General features: G+C 42.3%; 1 protein-coding gene across 3 annotated transcripts in view; it reads left to right on the top strand.

The window, feature by feature from the left end:
• Positions 1-6,544: 6,544 nt before the first annotated feature.
• LOC111224953 (metallophosphoesterase MPPED2) overlaps positions 6,545-13,645 on the top strand; it is a 66,049-nt gene continuing 58,948 nt past the window's right edge. Inside the window, exons 1-2 of one of the 3 annotated variants that reach the window (XM_022749681.1) lie at positions 6,545-6,897; positions 9,581-9,855. In XM_022749681.1, the coding sequence (XP_022605402.1) occupies positions 9,743-9,855 (113 nt within the window). In that variant the 5' untranslated portion in view covers positions 6,545-6,897; positions 9,581-9,742. Of the gene's footprint in view, positions 6,898-8,377; positions 8,434-9,573; positions 9,856-13,645 lie in introns of those variants that run through there. The other 2 variants (XM_022749664.1, XM_022749673.1) reach the window with 2 other exon arrangements.

Here is a 13,645-nt window from a genome sequence, read left to right as displayed (position 1 = left end):
CTTAATATGTAATTAATTAACTTAATTAATTAACAAATTGGCTCCATCTTACGCATATAGGCAACATCTCAAACTATATTAAGTCAAATATATTCCTCTGAAACATGAACCAAATCCCTGTGGATTCTTGAGATCCATTTATTTCTCATGTGTTTTTTGGGGCAAATGTGTCCAAGAGTAAGCAGCTCCTGCCATTTGTTCATGTGCAACAGGAACCTAAATGAGCTGCGTTTTCATTTTAAAAGAAAAGATGGAAAAAATAGTGGGTGCATTGAATGACTGATTAAATGTACAGCAGCAGGATACATATTAAGGGAATTGATGAATTCAGTGTGTGCGAGTTGCTGAATCTGTCCTGCACCGTCTCCCCACTCTCCGGCTGGATGTGCATGCTACATCATTTCAGTTTAACTAATTCCTCTAATCTAGACTAGATATTAAGAGCGTAGCGTGTCCCAATTCCATATTATATGCTTTGTTTGTAAATACTAAATGTATACTAATCTTTATAGTATTCTGTTTTTGCGAGTAACATATAATAAGTTAAAATACTTACCATTTTGCACCAAAGGGCATTTATCAGGATGTTTGCCAACAACCATGAATCAAAGTGCAACCTTGGACGACGTAAAGACAATAAAGCCAAATGCTTTTTCCAAGAAGGGTTGAATGGAGGGCAGCTGGACTCGGTTGACCCAGACGTCGGCTGTTTGGTACGAGTCTGCGTTGTGAGCATCTCAGATAGTTTCTGTAGTCTGGAATTTTCCTGGCTGCCCTGTCATGCGCTCGTACCACTCTGGGGGGTGGTCATCCCAAAATGCTTGCTAAGATGAAAGACTCTCCAGGTCATGGTTATCCGAGAGGGGTTGAATCGAGGGCAACTGGAATTGGTGCACCAACAAAGCCCCTTGGTCCCTTCTTGGATGACCATGACTGAGGAGCTTCAAATGCTTTTTCGTTGGTTACTGGTTTTGTTTTGTGTTTCTTAAGATACGTGAACAATTTATTGTGCTGTGAGTTTTTGTGTTTGAATCTGTGGACACCGGTGTCCATCAAAAGCACACTCAAAAATGGAGTAAACTTATTCCGCAACGCTGACGTTCTTTGTGTAAACCTAACAAATATTTATGTATATGTTGAAAGTAGTGTATAGTATGGAGGCAGGATACAGAATGCAGTATTTAAGTTCAGGCTTGGAGTTGTGGTGTTGCACATGAGGATTCTTGGCAAACAGGAGCAGAGGATGGAGAAAGTTACCAGAGCAATAAAAAACGCAGACAGTGGATTAATTGCGAGTGTAGGTGTTCAGGTCGTCACCTGAAATGAGCAGGAGTCACTTTAACAGAGCGGCTGAGGACTGAGTGCAATACAGCGTTGTCCTCCTCTGAACTTCAGCTAATCAATTAACGTGATTTAATACACAGGCACTCCACATGGAGGCCAGCGTGGCTCAGCGTTCTCCTAATTTATACTGTATCGACCGCTTCACATACGTGCAGAGAGAGAGAGAGAGAGAGAGAGAGAGAGAGCGAGGGAGGGAGGGAGGGAGGGAGACAGAGAGGAAGTGGAGGTAGGCAGATTGTGTTGAATGGTTATGGGTAAAGCTGGATCTCAGGGGGAAATGGAGTGATTGTTTTATTTTTACAGTTTAACGTTGCCAAAAGTTTAAAGAGCTGGAAAAAAAAAAAAAGAGTCGGAAAGCAAGCGAGGCAGAGAGAGACTGACTCAGAGAGTCCTCTCCTGTGAGCCTTCGTCTAGCCTTTGGCATAGAAAGTGAGCCTGCATATTACTCAGTCTATCACAACACAGCAGGAGAATGGGAGGAGAATTAATACACTTTCATGCCAGTGTGCTCTCCCTTTGCCTTTCTTCTCCCCTACACTGCTGCTCTCTCTTTCTCTTCAAGCTCCACTGGACAAAAGCACTTTATGTGCAAATAAAATTAACTCGTATATAGCTTTGATTTTTTCTCTAGCTGATAACAACCAGGCTGAGCAAAAAAAGTAAAAAAAAAAAAAAAAAAAGAAGTGTTCATTTCTTAACACAAGCCTGGAGCTAGTGGCGGCTCGGTCTTCAGAGTGCTGCTGAGGCTCAGGGGCAAACATTTTTGTCTGTGTGCATTTCAATGACATAAACAGCATCTAGCCCGCCATAGCCTCAGCAACCATCTATCTGTCTCCCATAAATCTGAATGACATTAACATTTAAAAAACCCAACTCCTACCTCTCAGACAGACAGACAGGCTTCCTTTTTATTTATCCACATGACATGCAGGGGAAGACAGGCATTGCCACAGACAGGCGTAAATCTGTGCAGGTTAGAGCCTCTGAAAGCGCCTCGGCCTGCAGGTTAAGTGAATATCACCCTCTGCCTCCTGAAAGAACTCACACTCCTATTTCCCACTCCTATTAAATATGTGTTTCATTTCTGCCTTATTTTGGATGGAAAGTCATTTTACTCTTTTATAGAAGGTCATAAAATATATAGTGTTTTTTTTAATACTCTGCATAACATTTACATTTTCTATTGTATAAATGTGATCACGGCGACACGGGGCTGAATAAAACATTCGTGGCAAAAGCCATTTCTTCTGTGACATTTGGTCCCCTATCTATCATCAGTTTTCTATATGCAGCCAGGAGAACAAACGCTGGTCAGATGTTTAAATGTGGCCTCTCCACATAAAATTTAAACCCCGCTTTCACATTAACACCCGCCGGCTAGTAGATGGAAATGCTTTTTTTTTTTCTTTTTTTTCTTTTTTTTGCGCAGATAAGAGAAAAGTCAAATGGAAATGACTCGTAGGGCTGTTGTGGCAGTGGGGCGCGTGCTGATGGGCCGGGGAAATTGAAGCATGTCAGTAAAATTAGAAAAAGCCAGTTCTGCCTCAACTGGCAGACATGTAAATGTGGCAGAGCCCTTCAGATGAGTCCATTATGGACCGTCCGACGCAGCCTTTTCTCATCAAAAATCCCATCAGTGTATTAAAAAGGTATAGCCTTGGCACAGACAAATTAATTCTTTCATCTTTTTTTTTTTTGTCCCCTAACTGATTCGAATCACTGCTGAACTCAGTGATGGGCAGCAATTCAACATTATCATTCATCTTCATTCAAGAGAAAATATTGCAGAGAAAGAAATGGAAATGATTTATTATGATATACAATTGTATTTTCTAAATGAATGATATTATGTAAATGTTGTGCTATATACAGGTTTCATAAATTAAGAACTGAAAAAACAGAAACCTATTTGTAATTATGAGCTTCATCGTACTTTACAGAGCATGCAGTGCAACGCTGTGAACATCAGCTTGATTATTTCCCAGAATTATTTTGCATGTCTTTTATGGCTCCGTTCCTCTTGCATGCAAGGCCTTATACTGTACTCAGAGACAGCCACAAAACACCCAAAACATGCAGTAATATTTAGTAATAGGCTTTACAGGATTAAAGGATTACAGCAGAGTGGAGCGAAATGAGCACTGTATGTATGAAGTAATAAACAGAATCAGTTTTCATCTAAGTGATAATCCTTAATGAAGGGTCCTAAAATATGAAAAAAAAAAAAAAAATGGACAAAAGGGGGAGATGAAGAGCACCTGATGAGAAGAAGAGTGGCGTTTCCTCCTAATAGGCTGTAATTTTCTATATCAGCACAGCTTCAATATCCAATATCACGCTAACACCATGGTCAATCTGCAAAGGAAAAGAGGAGACACTATTTAAATCATCATCTATTATTTAAAGTTTGTCTGTAGGCAGTTTAACCCGTGATTACTTTGATGAATAGTTAATTTTGGTAAAGTCAGCACGGACCAAAGATGGACAGTTACCCAATTGTACTCTTTTTTTTTTTTAAGTACTTTAATGTTACTTCATTTTTTATTTAATTTTTTTGCTTTAGATTTGATAGCCTCCCCTGCCCCTGTTCGTACAGGCAATGCAGGACTTCTTCTTCTACATGGCTCATACTACTGAAAGACAGCAGCTAACTGGAGGACAACGAGTAAAACAAGAGGCTATGCTTGACATGATAACATAAAGTTTAGTCACAGAGAGAAAATAGACAACGCGAGCTCGACGCCACACACGAGAGCTGGATCTGCACAAACAATAGTGGGCACACAAATTAGCTGGTCTGCTAAGTCATTTTAGCCCTTGTATATTTCAAAGCAGTTTTTATTTATTCCTTGCATATGTGATGCACATGTGGAGTACAGTTGTGAATGTGATGTAGATGTGATGCTTCATTAACCCTGATGGAAGCTTTGGGACAACTCCATTTTTCAGACGCAGACAACAACTTGCAGCTGGCGTGTCTGACGTCATTTCAACTGTGATTGGTCGCCAGCTACAAACTGTTAAACTGCAAACTACACGACCACATCCTAGCGACTCATTCATTCATTCATTCAAAAAATATAAGGAATATAGTCCAACCAGTTGCCCCCACAGTGGTAATTGGGAAAACAGTCGCAAACTGCAAATCCTTTCCACTGATGTTATCACAAAAACAAATCTGAAGCTCATGTGGTACAACAGGAATGCAGTTAGCCTAAATGGATTGCATTTAAATTAATTCTTAATTTATTTACGTGTTGGCTCTCATTCACTTGAACTTGATTTCTTCAAGGTGGCAGCCAGATTCACATGATGACACTTGAGCCGGCTCCATTTACAGAAGAAGAACATAAGGGGCTGTTGAAAGGGCAGGAAACTTGTAAGCAACCCTTTTTTAGCAGCAGTGTTGCAAGTATGTCAATTTGTGTCTTGTTGTAAATACAAGATACCTCGTTTTGAATCAAACCTCTATATACCTCTGTAATGTAAGACGGACTCCAATCTCAACAATCATATGATGAGTTCAAGTGTGTTTGTTTGTTTGTTTGTTTGGGATAAAGGTTCTTTGAGCAAATATGGTACATTTCAATGCATGTGAGACAAGATCAAGATGAACTTTCTCCCAGACTTCATCTATAATTTAGTGAATTGATAATGATCAAGTTAAACCCTATGATAAGGATGCTGTTTTTAAGTCCAGTCATCCAAGTTGTAGGATTTTCCCAGTTTGGAAACTGTGTTGCCCCATTTCAGGTTGTGTGAAGGACTCCCACAGGTGCTCATTAGTATTGTTTACTTGCGAACCCAAAGGGACCGTGCTGTCTTCTAATCATAGATTTTACAACACCTTCTATACTCTAGCGCCATTCTCCCACACATCTGTGATCTTATGAGAAAATATTTCGGGTCAACATTTGCACAGAACAATGTTTCCATACAAGAACATATTGTATATTAGCTGATGCTCAAATAAACATTGGGAATGTGGAATTCAGGTGCTCCAATTATCCAGTGTCCAATTTACTAATAAAGATGCATCGATTTTGCTGTTACTGTCCATTATCATCATGGCAATCAATTTGTTACGGCATGCATGCTGGTTTACAAATAAGCCAGTGTGCGCTGCGTTCGAGGTGCAGCAACCAAAATATTGAATACTGCATAAGATTTCATGGGATAAAATCAATAACCTTCTTATTATGCCATGTCATGAAGCCTCACAGGCTGAAGTAAACGTACCACTGTAACACCTTTCTCCAGGGCCAGCAGAAGACACACAAAAGACGGGCAACACGGAGAGAAAACAGTCAATGTAAGAGCCTGGGTGGATGTTTCTGCTCTCATTATCTCCAGGGATGATAAAAGTAACTGGGGGGATGGATGCTGATGGGCTGGCTTGGGGGTTTTATCTAATTTGAGAACTCAAACCTCATGTGTGCGCCTAATTTTGAACAAAGAGAAAGTGCACATTAGGCGAGAAGATGTTTGAACTGATATGATACTACTTTATCATGAGGCACTCTTCATAAAGGGTTTATAAGTTGTAACTACAGCCTTTCTTAGTGTTTAATAAATAATTTACTAATACTTAAATTAATAATAAGCCATTAATAAGAGCATATTCAGGTTGCCAGGTTTTGAAAAGTCATCTAAGCTGGTGTTCATTGAATCAATAGCTGCAGTGCAAACAATTTAATTGCTCATTTTCACATTCAGTTGCTTGTTTATACAGGTACCTGAACTCTAATTTAAACTGTAACTTTACTATTAATCTCTCAGAAAACATACATGCACTAAAATTAGGTTAACAGATGGCAGTGTATATTTTTTAATTGCATTTCTTGCAATCATTTTATACGTGTCTGCTGCTTTGTTTATTTCCTGTATGTTGATGTCGGAATGATGGAGTTGGCTAAAAAAGAAAAAAAGAAAGAAAGAAAAAAAAAGTTGCTACTGTGTGGAGGTGTATCTCAATAGGAATGTGTCATTTCCGACAGCAAGTGAATGCTGCACGGAGGTACAGCGGGACTCCTCCCCCCCCCTCCCACCCCCACCCGCCAGCTCCCCCCGCCTCCTCTCCCTCTCGCGCCTCTCTGCGCGTGTGCCCGCCGGTGAAGGCGCGCGCACGGGAGGTGGCGGGGGGTTGTGCTCGCTCCTGCTCTCTCTGCTCTCTGACCCCAGTGGCAGCTCCGACTCACTGCACTCCGGCTCCCCCTCCGTCAGACCGAGGCTGCTCTCTCTCCCTCCCTGTTGTCTGTCAGTGTCTCTCGCCCTCCTCTCCGGCTCTCTCCCCTCGCTCTCTTGTCTGGTTTCTTGTCCACAGGAGCCAGCCGAGGTCCCGCCGGGTCGAAGGTTCTGCCCTACCCGCCCAGACTGCCGCAACCCCTGGACGGCCGCGTACGAACCTGCCCGCTCCGCTGCTGCTGCCGCATGGACCCGCGTCCCTTCGCCGCCGCTGCTGCTGCCACCGCCGCCGCGTAGAGGGCGACCCCGACCCGACACTCTTTCTCCGGCCAGATAAAAAAACGCACAAAACAACCCCACACGACGAAGGTAGAGCAACCTTTCCGCTTTGCTTTGAGAACCGAGGAGAGAGAGAGGGAGGGAGGGGAGAAAGAGGGGAGACGGGGAGGAAAAAAAAAAGAAATTCCTGACACAAAGCCGTCGGTTAAAAGGTGGCTTGTCATTTACGAGGAAGAGCAGGAGGTTAGCGCGGCGGTGCTGTGACACTGACCACCTTTGGGTGTTTCTTTATTATTCCAGGAGCAGAGTTCAGGATTGCACGGACCTTTCTTTTTTTTGTGTACATTTCTGCAAAGCAGCAGTGTTAACAGCAAGCGGCGCATAGCACACATCGTGTATATGCATGGTATCAGAAAGGGTCAATTTATTCGCCTTTACCCTCTCCGCTTACCGGAGTGATTTCTACTCGTGAAGTTAGCTATATAGCGTGTATAGGCGCTCTGTATATTCAACGACAGGACCGACAATGAGTGAGTGTGTGTGTGTGTGTGTGTGTAACCCCCCCCCTCCCCTCCTCCCGGGTTAAAGAAAAGCAGCACAGTGCGAAGCTACAGCGTGCATAATAAAAATCTACAGCCAGGGCAGGTTTAGCAGGCTAAGCTAGAGAGCTAGTTGCTGCTACTGTAGCCATAAGGTAGAGACAGACAGGCGAGCAAGGCGAGTTTCAGCAGCCCCGACACACACACATACACACACACACACACACTGACTGCACACACCGAGGAAACTGTGAAGCATGCTGCACACAAATCCGTCCTCAGCTTTTCGGCCTACATGTACAACAAAAAAAAAAAAAGAGCGCATTTTCCGGGCAGCAGCATCAGCAGTAGTCCTACTTCAGGTTTAAGATTTTTGCCTTGGGAGAAAATGATTGCTGTGGTTAAGTGTGTGCAAGGCATTTGACAGGGGCAGCTTTTAACTGAAGTGAAATAATTTCTTTGGAAGGCCCAGGAAGATCTGCAAACTTGTCTCTTGCAAGGATTCATTGAAGTCGGGATAATGTCATTTTAACTTTGCAGTGTGTTGTGCAGATGCTTAAACTCAGTTTAAGCTGGGGGTTTTTTGTGTGTGCAGGAATTGAGTTTACCCACCTTTTTTTTTTTTCTAGGCTGGCATAAATCTTTCTGACTCCAATTCGTAGCACACGTAGTAGGAAAAAGCATCCAGTTGACCCAGAAAACACAAATCAATGTTTTTGTGAAAATAGGACAGTTTTTTAGTTTAAATTGAGGGTTGTTTGCTTTTAAGATATTCAACAACTGGAGGTTACAGCTTCTTCTTCTTCTTTTTTCTTTTTTTCCTTTTCACCACTGCATCACAGGATTTAACCATTAAATCAACTCTGGAGCTGCTGATTTCCCTCCAAAAGAGATGATAGACATGTAAGATTGAGGGCAAAAATTTCCTCTTTTTTTTTTTTTTTTCTCCTTCCTCTTGTGCTCGTGGCTGCATCAGGAGGTCTGGTATATAAAGCCTGTCAAGCCCACAGTGGCCACTTTACTATCAGTCAGGGAGGTCAGACAGGAGGGAAGCTCAGGGTGCAAGGGGGACACACAGCCAAGCCCGGTGAGTGAGCGAGCGAGCGAGCTCTGAATATGCAACACCGCGCAGCATTTTAGCTGCTTTTCCTTCCAGGATTTTAGGAGTGAAAGTGTGTTTTTATTTATTTATTTATTTTTACCTGATTTAGTAGTTATTGTACGGTTACGCAAAGGTGCTAAAGCAGTTCAGCTGGCAGATTAATTGTTGCTGGTTCATTTCAGAATTGGAGCACCAGGCCTGGAATAACAAAAGCAGATCTTTGTTTTATTTTTTTTGTATGTTTTCGGGGTAATTGTCAGCAGGGAAGCAGACCTCGTTTTCATGCAAGCGTTGTGAAGAATTTTTCTTGTCTTATCGAAGGCTTTGCAACAATTTTAAACTCCAGCAGAGATTATACCTGCAGCTTTTCTTTCTCGGTGTATTTTATTTCAACAGGCTGATGCCTTAGAGGCCAATGCCTGCAGTCATTTTTACATTTGAATGTATTAGTTTGCATAAAAACCAACCAGGAGACGAGCAGCAGAGCAGCAGTTAACAATGTGCCTTCCAGATTGTAAACTGTCGCTTTAACAGTCCAGTGTTTAGTTTTTTGGAAAGAATAGCTCTGTGCAAACTTCTAGCAAGCAATTTTTTTTATTCTTTTTAATGAAATGCCATATTGTCTTGAAAAGGTAGAGTAAATCTGCTAATTGTTTTTAAGTTGCCTCACTGCATTTTTTGTAATTAGGATTTTGTGAAGAATGGTTTGATGAGGTGTTTCAGGGATTAGTTTCTTCCTAAGTCAAATCAAACAAATGTGTTTCTGTTTGTGCTCTCTGACGCCTAACAGGAAAACTGTAGTTACATATGTACAACACAGACGTATGTAAATGTTGTGATTATGAATCATTAGAGAACGATTCAGTCCCTTCTCTTGATGTGTGCTCTGTGTTTGAGTCGTTGTAGCTCACCTAATGTTAGTTTAGATGCTTGTGCATTTAACCTTTTGAACAATTTAAATGTGTAGAAATGTATTCTGGGAGGTTTTTAATTTCTTGTTACATGAGAGACTACCCAACCAGTGCATTCACAAGTATGCGCGTGCCTTGTGGTGGTGTTTTATAGCAGCTGATGTGTGTGTGTGTGTGTGTGTGTCTCTGTCTCTCTGTGCTCCTGTCGGTGCAGACTGCAGCGTGTCGTGTTCGAGTCGGTCGGCCGGGTCGCTGCTGCTGCTGCTGCTGCTGCTGCTGGGAGACTTCCTGGGCTTCTTGGGCGGCTCTGAAGGATGACTGCTGCACGGCTCGCTGCTGAATCCTGGTGAACGAACGGCGTCTCATGTCCAAACGGTGGAAGGATGGCTCATGGCAAAGTGACCATCACGGTGGACGAGTACAGCTCCAACCCCACACAGGCCTTCACACACTACAACATCAACCAGAGCCGCTTCCAACCTCCACATGTCCACATGTAAGTGCACGCAGTTTGATGCACACACTGACACACACTGGGACACGCTGTAGATCATCTGCCATGAGCTAGTAAACTAACATGCTCTTGCAAAATTACCTGCAAAAGCAAATTCATATGCGCCATCCTGTGTATTTTCAGTCTTAAATCCCATATATGAGAGATGTAACTTTTAAAGAGTCCACTCATCCAAGTCTACTTTGTCCTAATTTATTAATTTTATGATAATTTTATTTCACTTTTACATTTAGCTGTTGTCAGGCTGGTTTTGTATGAAGTTTCAACCACATTTATGAATAATATATAATCGACAAACTGAAAAAAAAAGCTGATATTCAGACATTTTAAGGTGCAACAGGAAGCCAATCAGGAGCCTCTTTGATGCAGAGACTTTGTTTATACTTTGATTTAATTGGCTCAAGCTCAGAGAGTGTACGTTGGCCCTTGAGTACAAACTTTGAGAATAGGCAGAGACCGAAAACAGTTTGAACTGTGCTGTGTAACGTTTGGGGAAATTAAATATGACTGTTTAAAGAAGTTTATAGGGAGTGTGGCAGGTGAAACATGTTGCTTGACAATCATGCAGTGTTTGCACAAACACGATCATGCACTGAAAACAAAATGCTTTCTCTGGTTCGCACAGATTTGATCAGAAGCTTTTCTGACTTTGTGGTTTCTCCCTCCCTGTTGTGTGTCGCGGACAGCTCGCCTCTGTCCGTTGTGGTCGTGCTATGAGACTGTTATCGTTTGTGCCATGTTGTCATTGCGGTGCATGAACACTTTTTTTCGCATTGGGGCGCTCTCTTTATTTATTTATAAGACCAGTTGCTTAGCGTTGCTCTTGTCTGATGTGGTTACGCTCCGACTCTCATTAGTGGGTCAGAGCGCTGTGACCCGTCAGCCCCCGCCACGCACACACTCATCAGAACGCTGTGTGTTTTATCTGTGGACAGATATTAACACAGAGCTGCAGCTCGCTTTGTGTCCTCTCCCAATTACAGCAGCTGTGAGCTTTTATAAAAGGTTTGTGACTGATTGTCGGTTTGTGCTTAAGACATTTTATTTTCAGTCAGAGCGACGTGTGAAAAGTTAACTTGCAGCAGGAACAGGAAGTGATTGAAGAGGAGCACCAGAGTGCTGCCTGCCTGCTGTTTCCATAGTCATCATAGAGGATTTGTTTGTCACTTCATTTCATTTAGCTCTTCGGGTGAACTTTATTCTTTGTGGGTAATTGTGGTTTGATTTGGCTGTTTTTAGATGCGTGATTTTTTTTTTTTGGGAGAAAAGCAGTCACACACTCCTACTGCTTTGGCATTTTCTAAATTGCAGGTGCAACAAAATAAAGACAAATAAAATATTTAACCAAAATAATGAAATGATGAAGCATGTTGGAGCTGATTGCATAAATGAGAACAACTTGAGGTTTAAGTTGTACAAAGTAGCACATGAGAAGAGGCTGTGTAAACACTGTGCATTAACTACACAAGTGCCATTGTAGTCTTTGTTATAGATAGATCTGACAGTACAGTAAACACAACTCTGAAATCCCCGAGTCCTGACATATAATTAAATTGTTATGGGTAAAACTACAGTGAAGCTCGGAGCTTATTTCCATTGTTGTCCTAGTTTAAAAAAAAACAAAATGGTGATATCACAGACTGTCAGGTGAGGCAGGTCTGCTTAGAAAAGATGCAAACAGTCTGATGATTGACTGCTTAACGACCAATTCTTTAGCACAAGTTTAAAACTTCTCTGTCAGTTGTTTGATCCTGAAACACATCAGCGGTTAATAAAAACATATCTTTGCCCACATAACGTTAACGTATCTGTTTTTGGATGATTACGTTTTCCAATCAGAGTGAAATTAGATATAGATTGACGGTAAGAAATCATTGTGAGGGGAGTTTCTTTGGCTTCAATTCGTCCGTCAGGTTGCACGTGCGCTCGGCTCATTGTGTTGCATTTAGGCGGCAGGGAATTTGAGTCTGCCCCAAGGTGAACCAAGATGGCAGCTGGCGCGGTCGACACTCTGAACTGGAGTTTGTTACATGATGTGTAAGAGAATGAGATAACACAGACACATGAACGCTGGATAAATCGGAGCCAGAGGAAAAGTTGGGCAGCAGTGCGAGATCTATACAGACTGCAGAGCAAAAGTCGACCAGCCGCACTGCTTCACTCCGGGGACTGACAACATCTGGTAAACAAGTGGATGAGTTTTTTTGTTTTTACATATTGTTTACCTCAGACACTCGGATTCCCACAATTCTGTCTGGATAATCACATTCATGTAAACAGGATTATTTTGGGGACATGGTCAAATTATGGAATCATGTAAACAGCTGAACGGGACTCTTACCTTCCTCCCGGTGTTGGCAGCGTTCACGTTATTGTGCCACTGTGTTGTTTTGGGATTCCTCAGCTGCGCCGCCTGCACGGCGAGCGTCGGCGCCTCGAATGTGGAAAAGGAGACAAGGTCACCTCGCAGTTTGTGTTACGTCAGTCCGTTTTAATGGTTGACAACACGGCAATAAATCAGGCCGAATGGTTCGGTATGAATCAAGGTAACCACATGCCAGACAGCACAGGGTTCATCTGAATAGATTCAAGTTTGATCTTTCTTTTTGTACATTGCAAATAATAGAGCAGCTTTGTAACGTATGACAGAATGACATCTGCAGGGTTCCAGTTTTGCTTAAATTTGACTGTTTATTTTTGGATGTATTATTTAATGCCGCTGTGACTGACAGGGACAGGTTTTGTGTTCAGCTCCCTGGAAAGTCTTAGTCTGGCTCATCTTGGCCTTTTGCTCTGCAGTGTTGCTCCAGATGACCGTGAGTGAAGTTCAGCCAGAGAAGCAGCAGATTAACGTTGCATAAAAGGAACATCAAATAAAACTTCTTTGTGGAGAAAATGGAGAAACAAGCAAAGTGGGACCTACCTGGTGCTTGAGAGGGAAAACCCTGAAGAAAAGAAAAGTTTCTGTTAGTGGATCATCAGCTGTCGTCTGGAGACAGTTTCGTTTTATTTCGGATGACGACAAACAAGAACAGATTGAGGCTGTAAAAAAAAGAGCTGTTTATTAGGTTTATTTAGTGAAAGGGACACATTAAGAGTCGGGCAGGAGGAGTGAAAACAACATCTAGCTTCTGCTGCTCTGAGAAACACAAACACCGACAGTGTGTCTAAGGTGCAGAAATGCAGTTAAATTTCCTAAAAACCTGGAACAAATAATTTAAATGTTTGTAGATAATTAGCACATTTTTTTTTTTTGCCTGTATCATGCAGTTTTTTTGTCCCCATTTTCACTGGTAGTATTTGGAGGTGAAGCCCCTGTAGGAAGGGGATGTGTTGAAGCCGCGGGGCCTCTCAGCAGATATGTGTTTGGATAAATACATTAGGCTGTTTCCTGGCTTCCACAGAGCCTGCAGTGTTTTACTCTGTCATTCTTAAACTCAGACTGGGAACTCCGGGATCACACACACACACACACACACACACACACTCCTGTAAGCCCATCCCCCCACTATGTTTAAGTGCTTATAGAATACAAGCTCTGTTCTGGGAAAGTAAAGGCTTGTTTAGATTTGGGAGATAATGATCCGGCTTGCTCTAGGTTCCTCTCTCACTGCATCCACAGTATTTGGACATAAATAAAGTTGTTGCTTTTCTGGAAGCAAAGAGAGAAAAAAAAATCAAGTGAGGGGGTTGCCCGCCTTTTGAAATACAATCCTTGCTCTAATGGCCCCCCCCCAGCCCCCCACCCCCCCACTCTCAGACAGAATATTTA

Source organism: Seriola dumerili, unplaced genomic scaffold (genome assembly GCF_002260705.1).
Source record: "Seriola dumerili isolate Sdu_G_001 unplaced genomic scaffold, Sdu_1.0 BDQW01000011.1, whole genome shotgun sequence".
In the NCBI taxonomy this organism is placed as follows: domain Eukaryota; kingdom Metazoa; phylum Chordata; class Actinopteri; order Carangiformes; family Carangidae; genus Seriola; species Seriola dumerili.
Note: the sequence above shows the minus strand (reverse complement) of the source record. Positions and strands in the feature narration are given on the sequence as shown.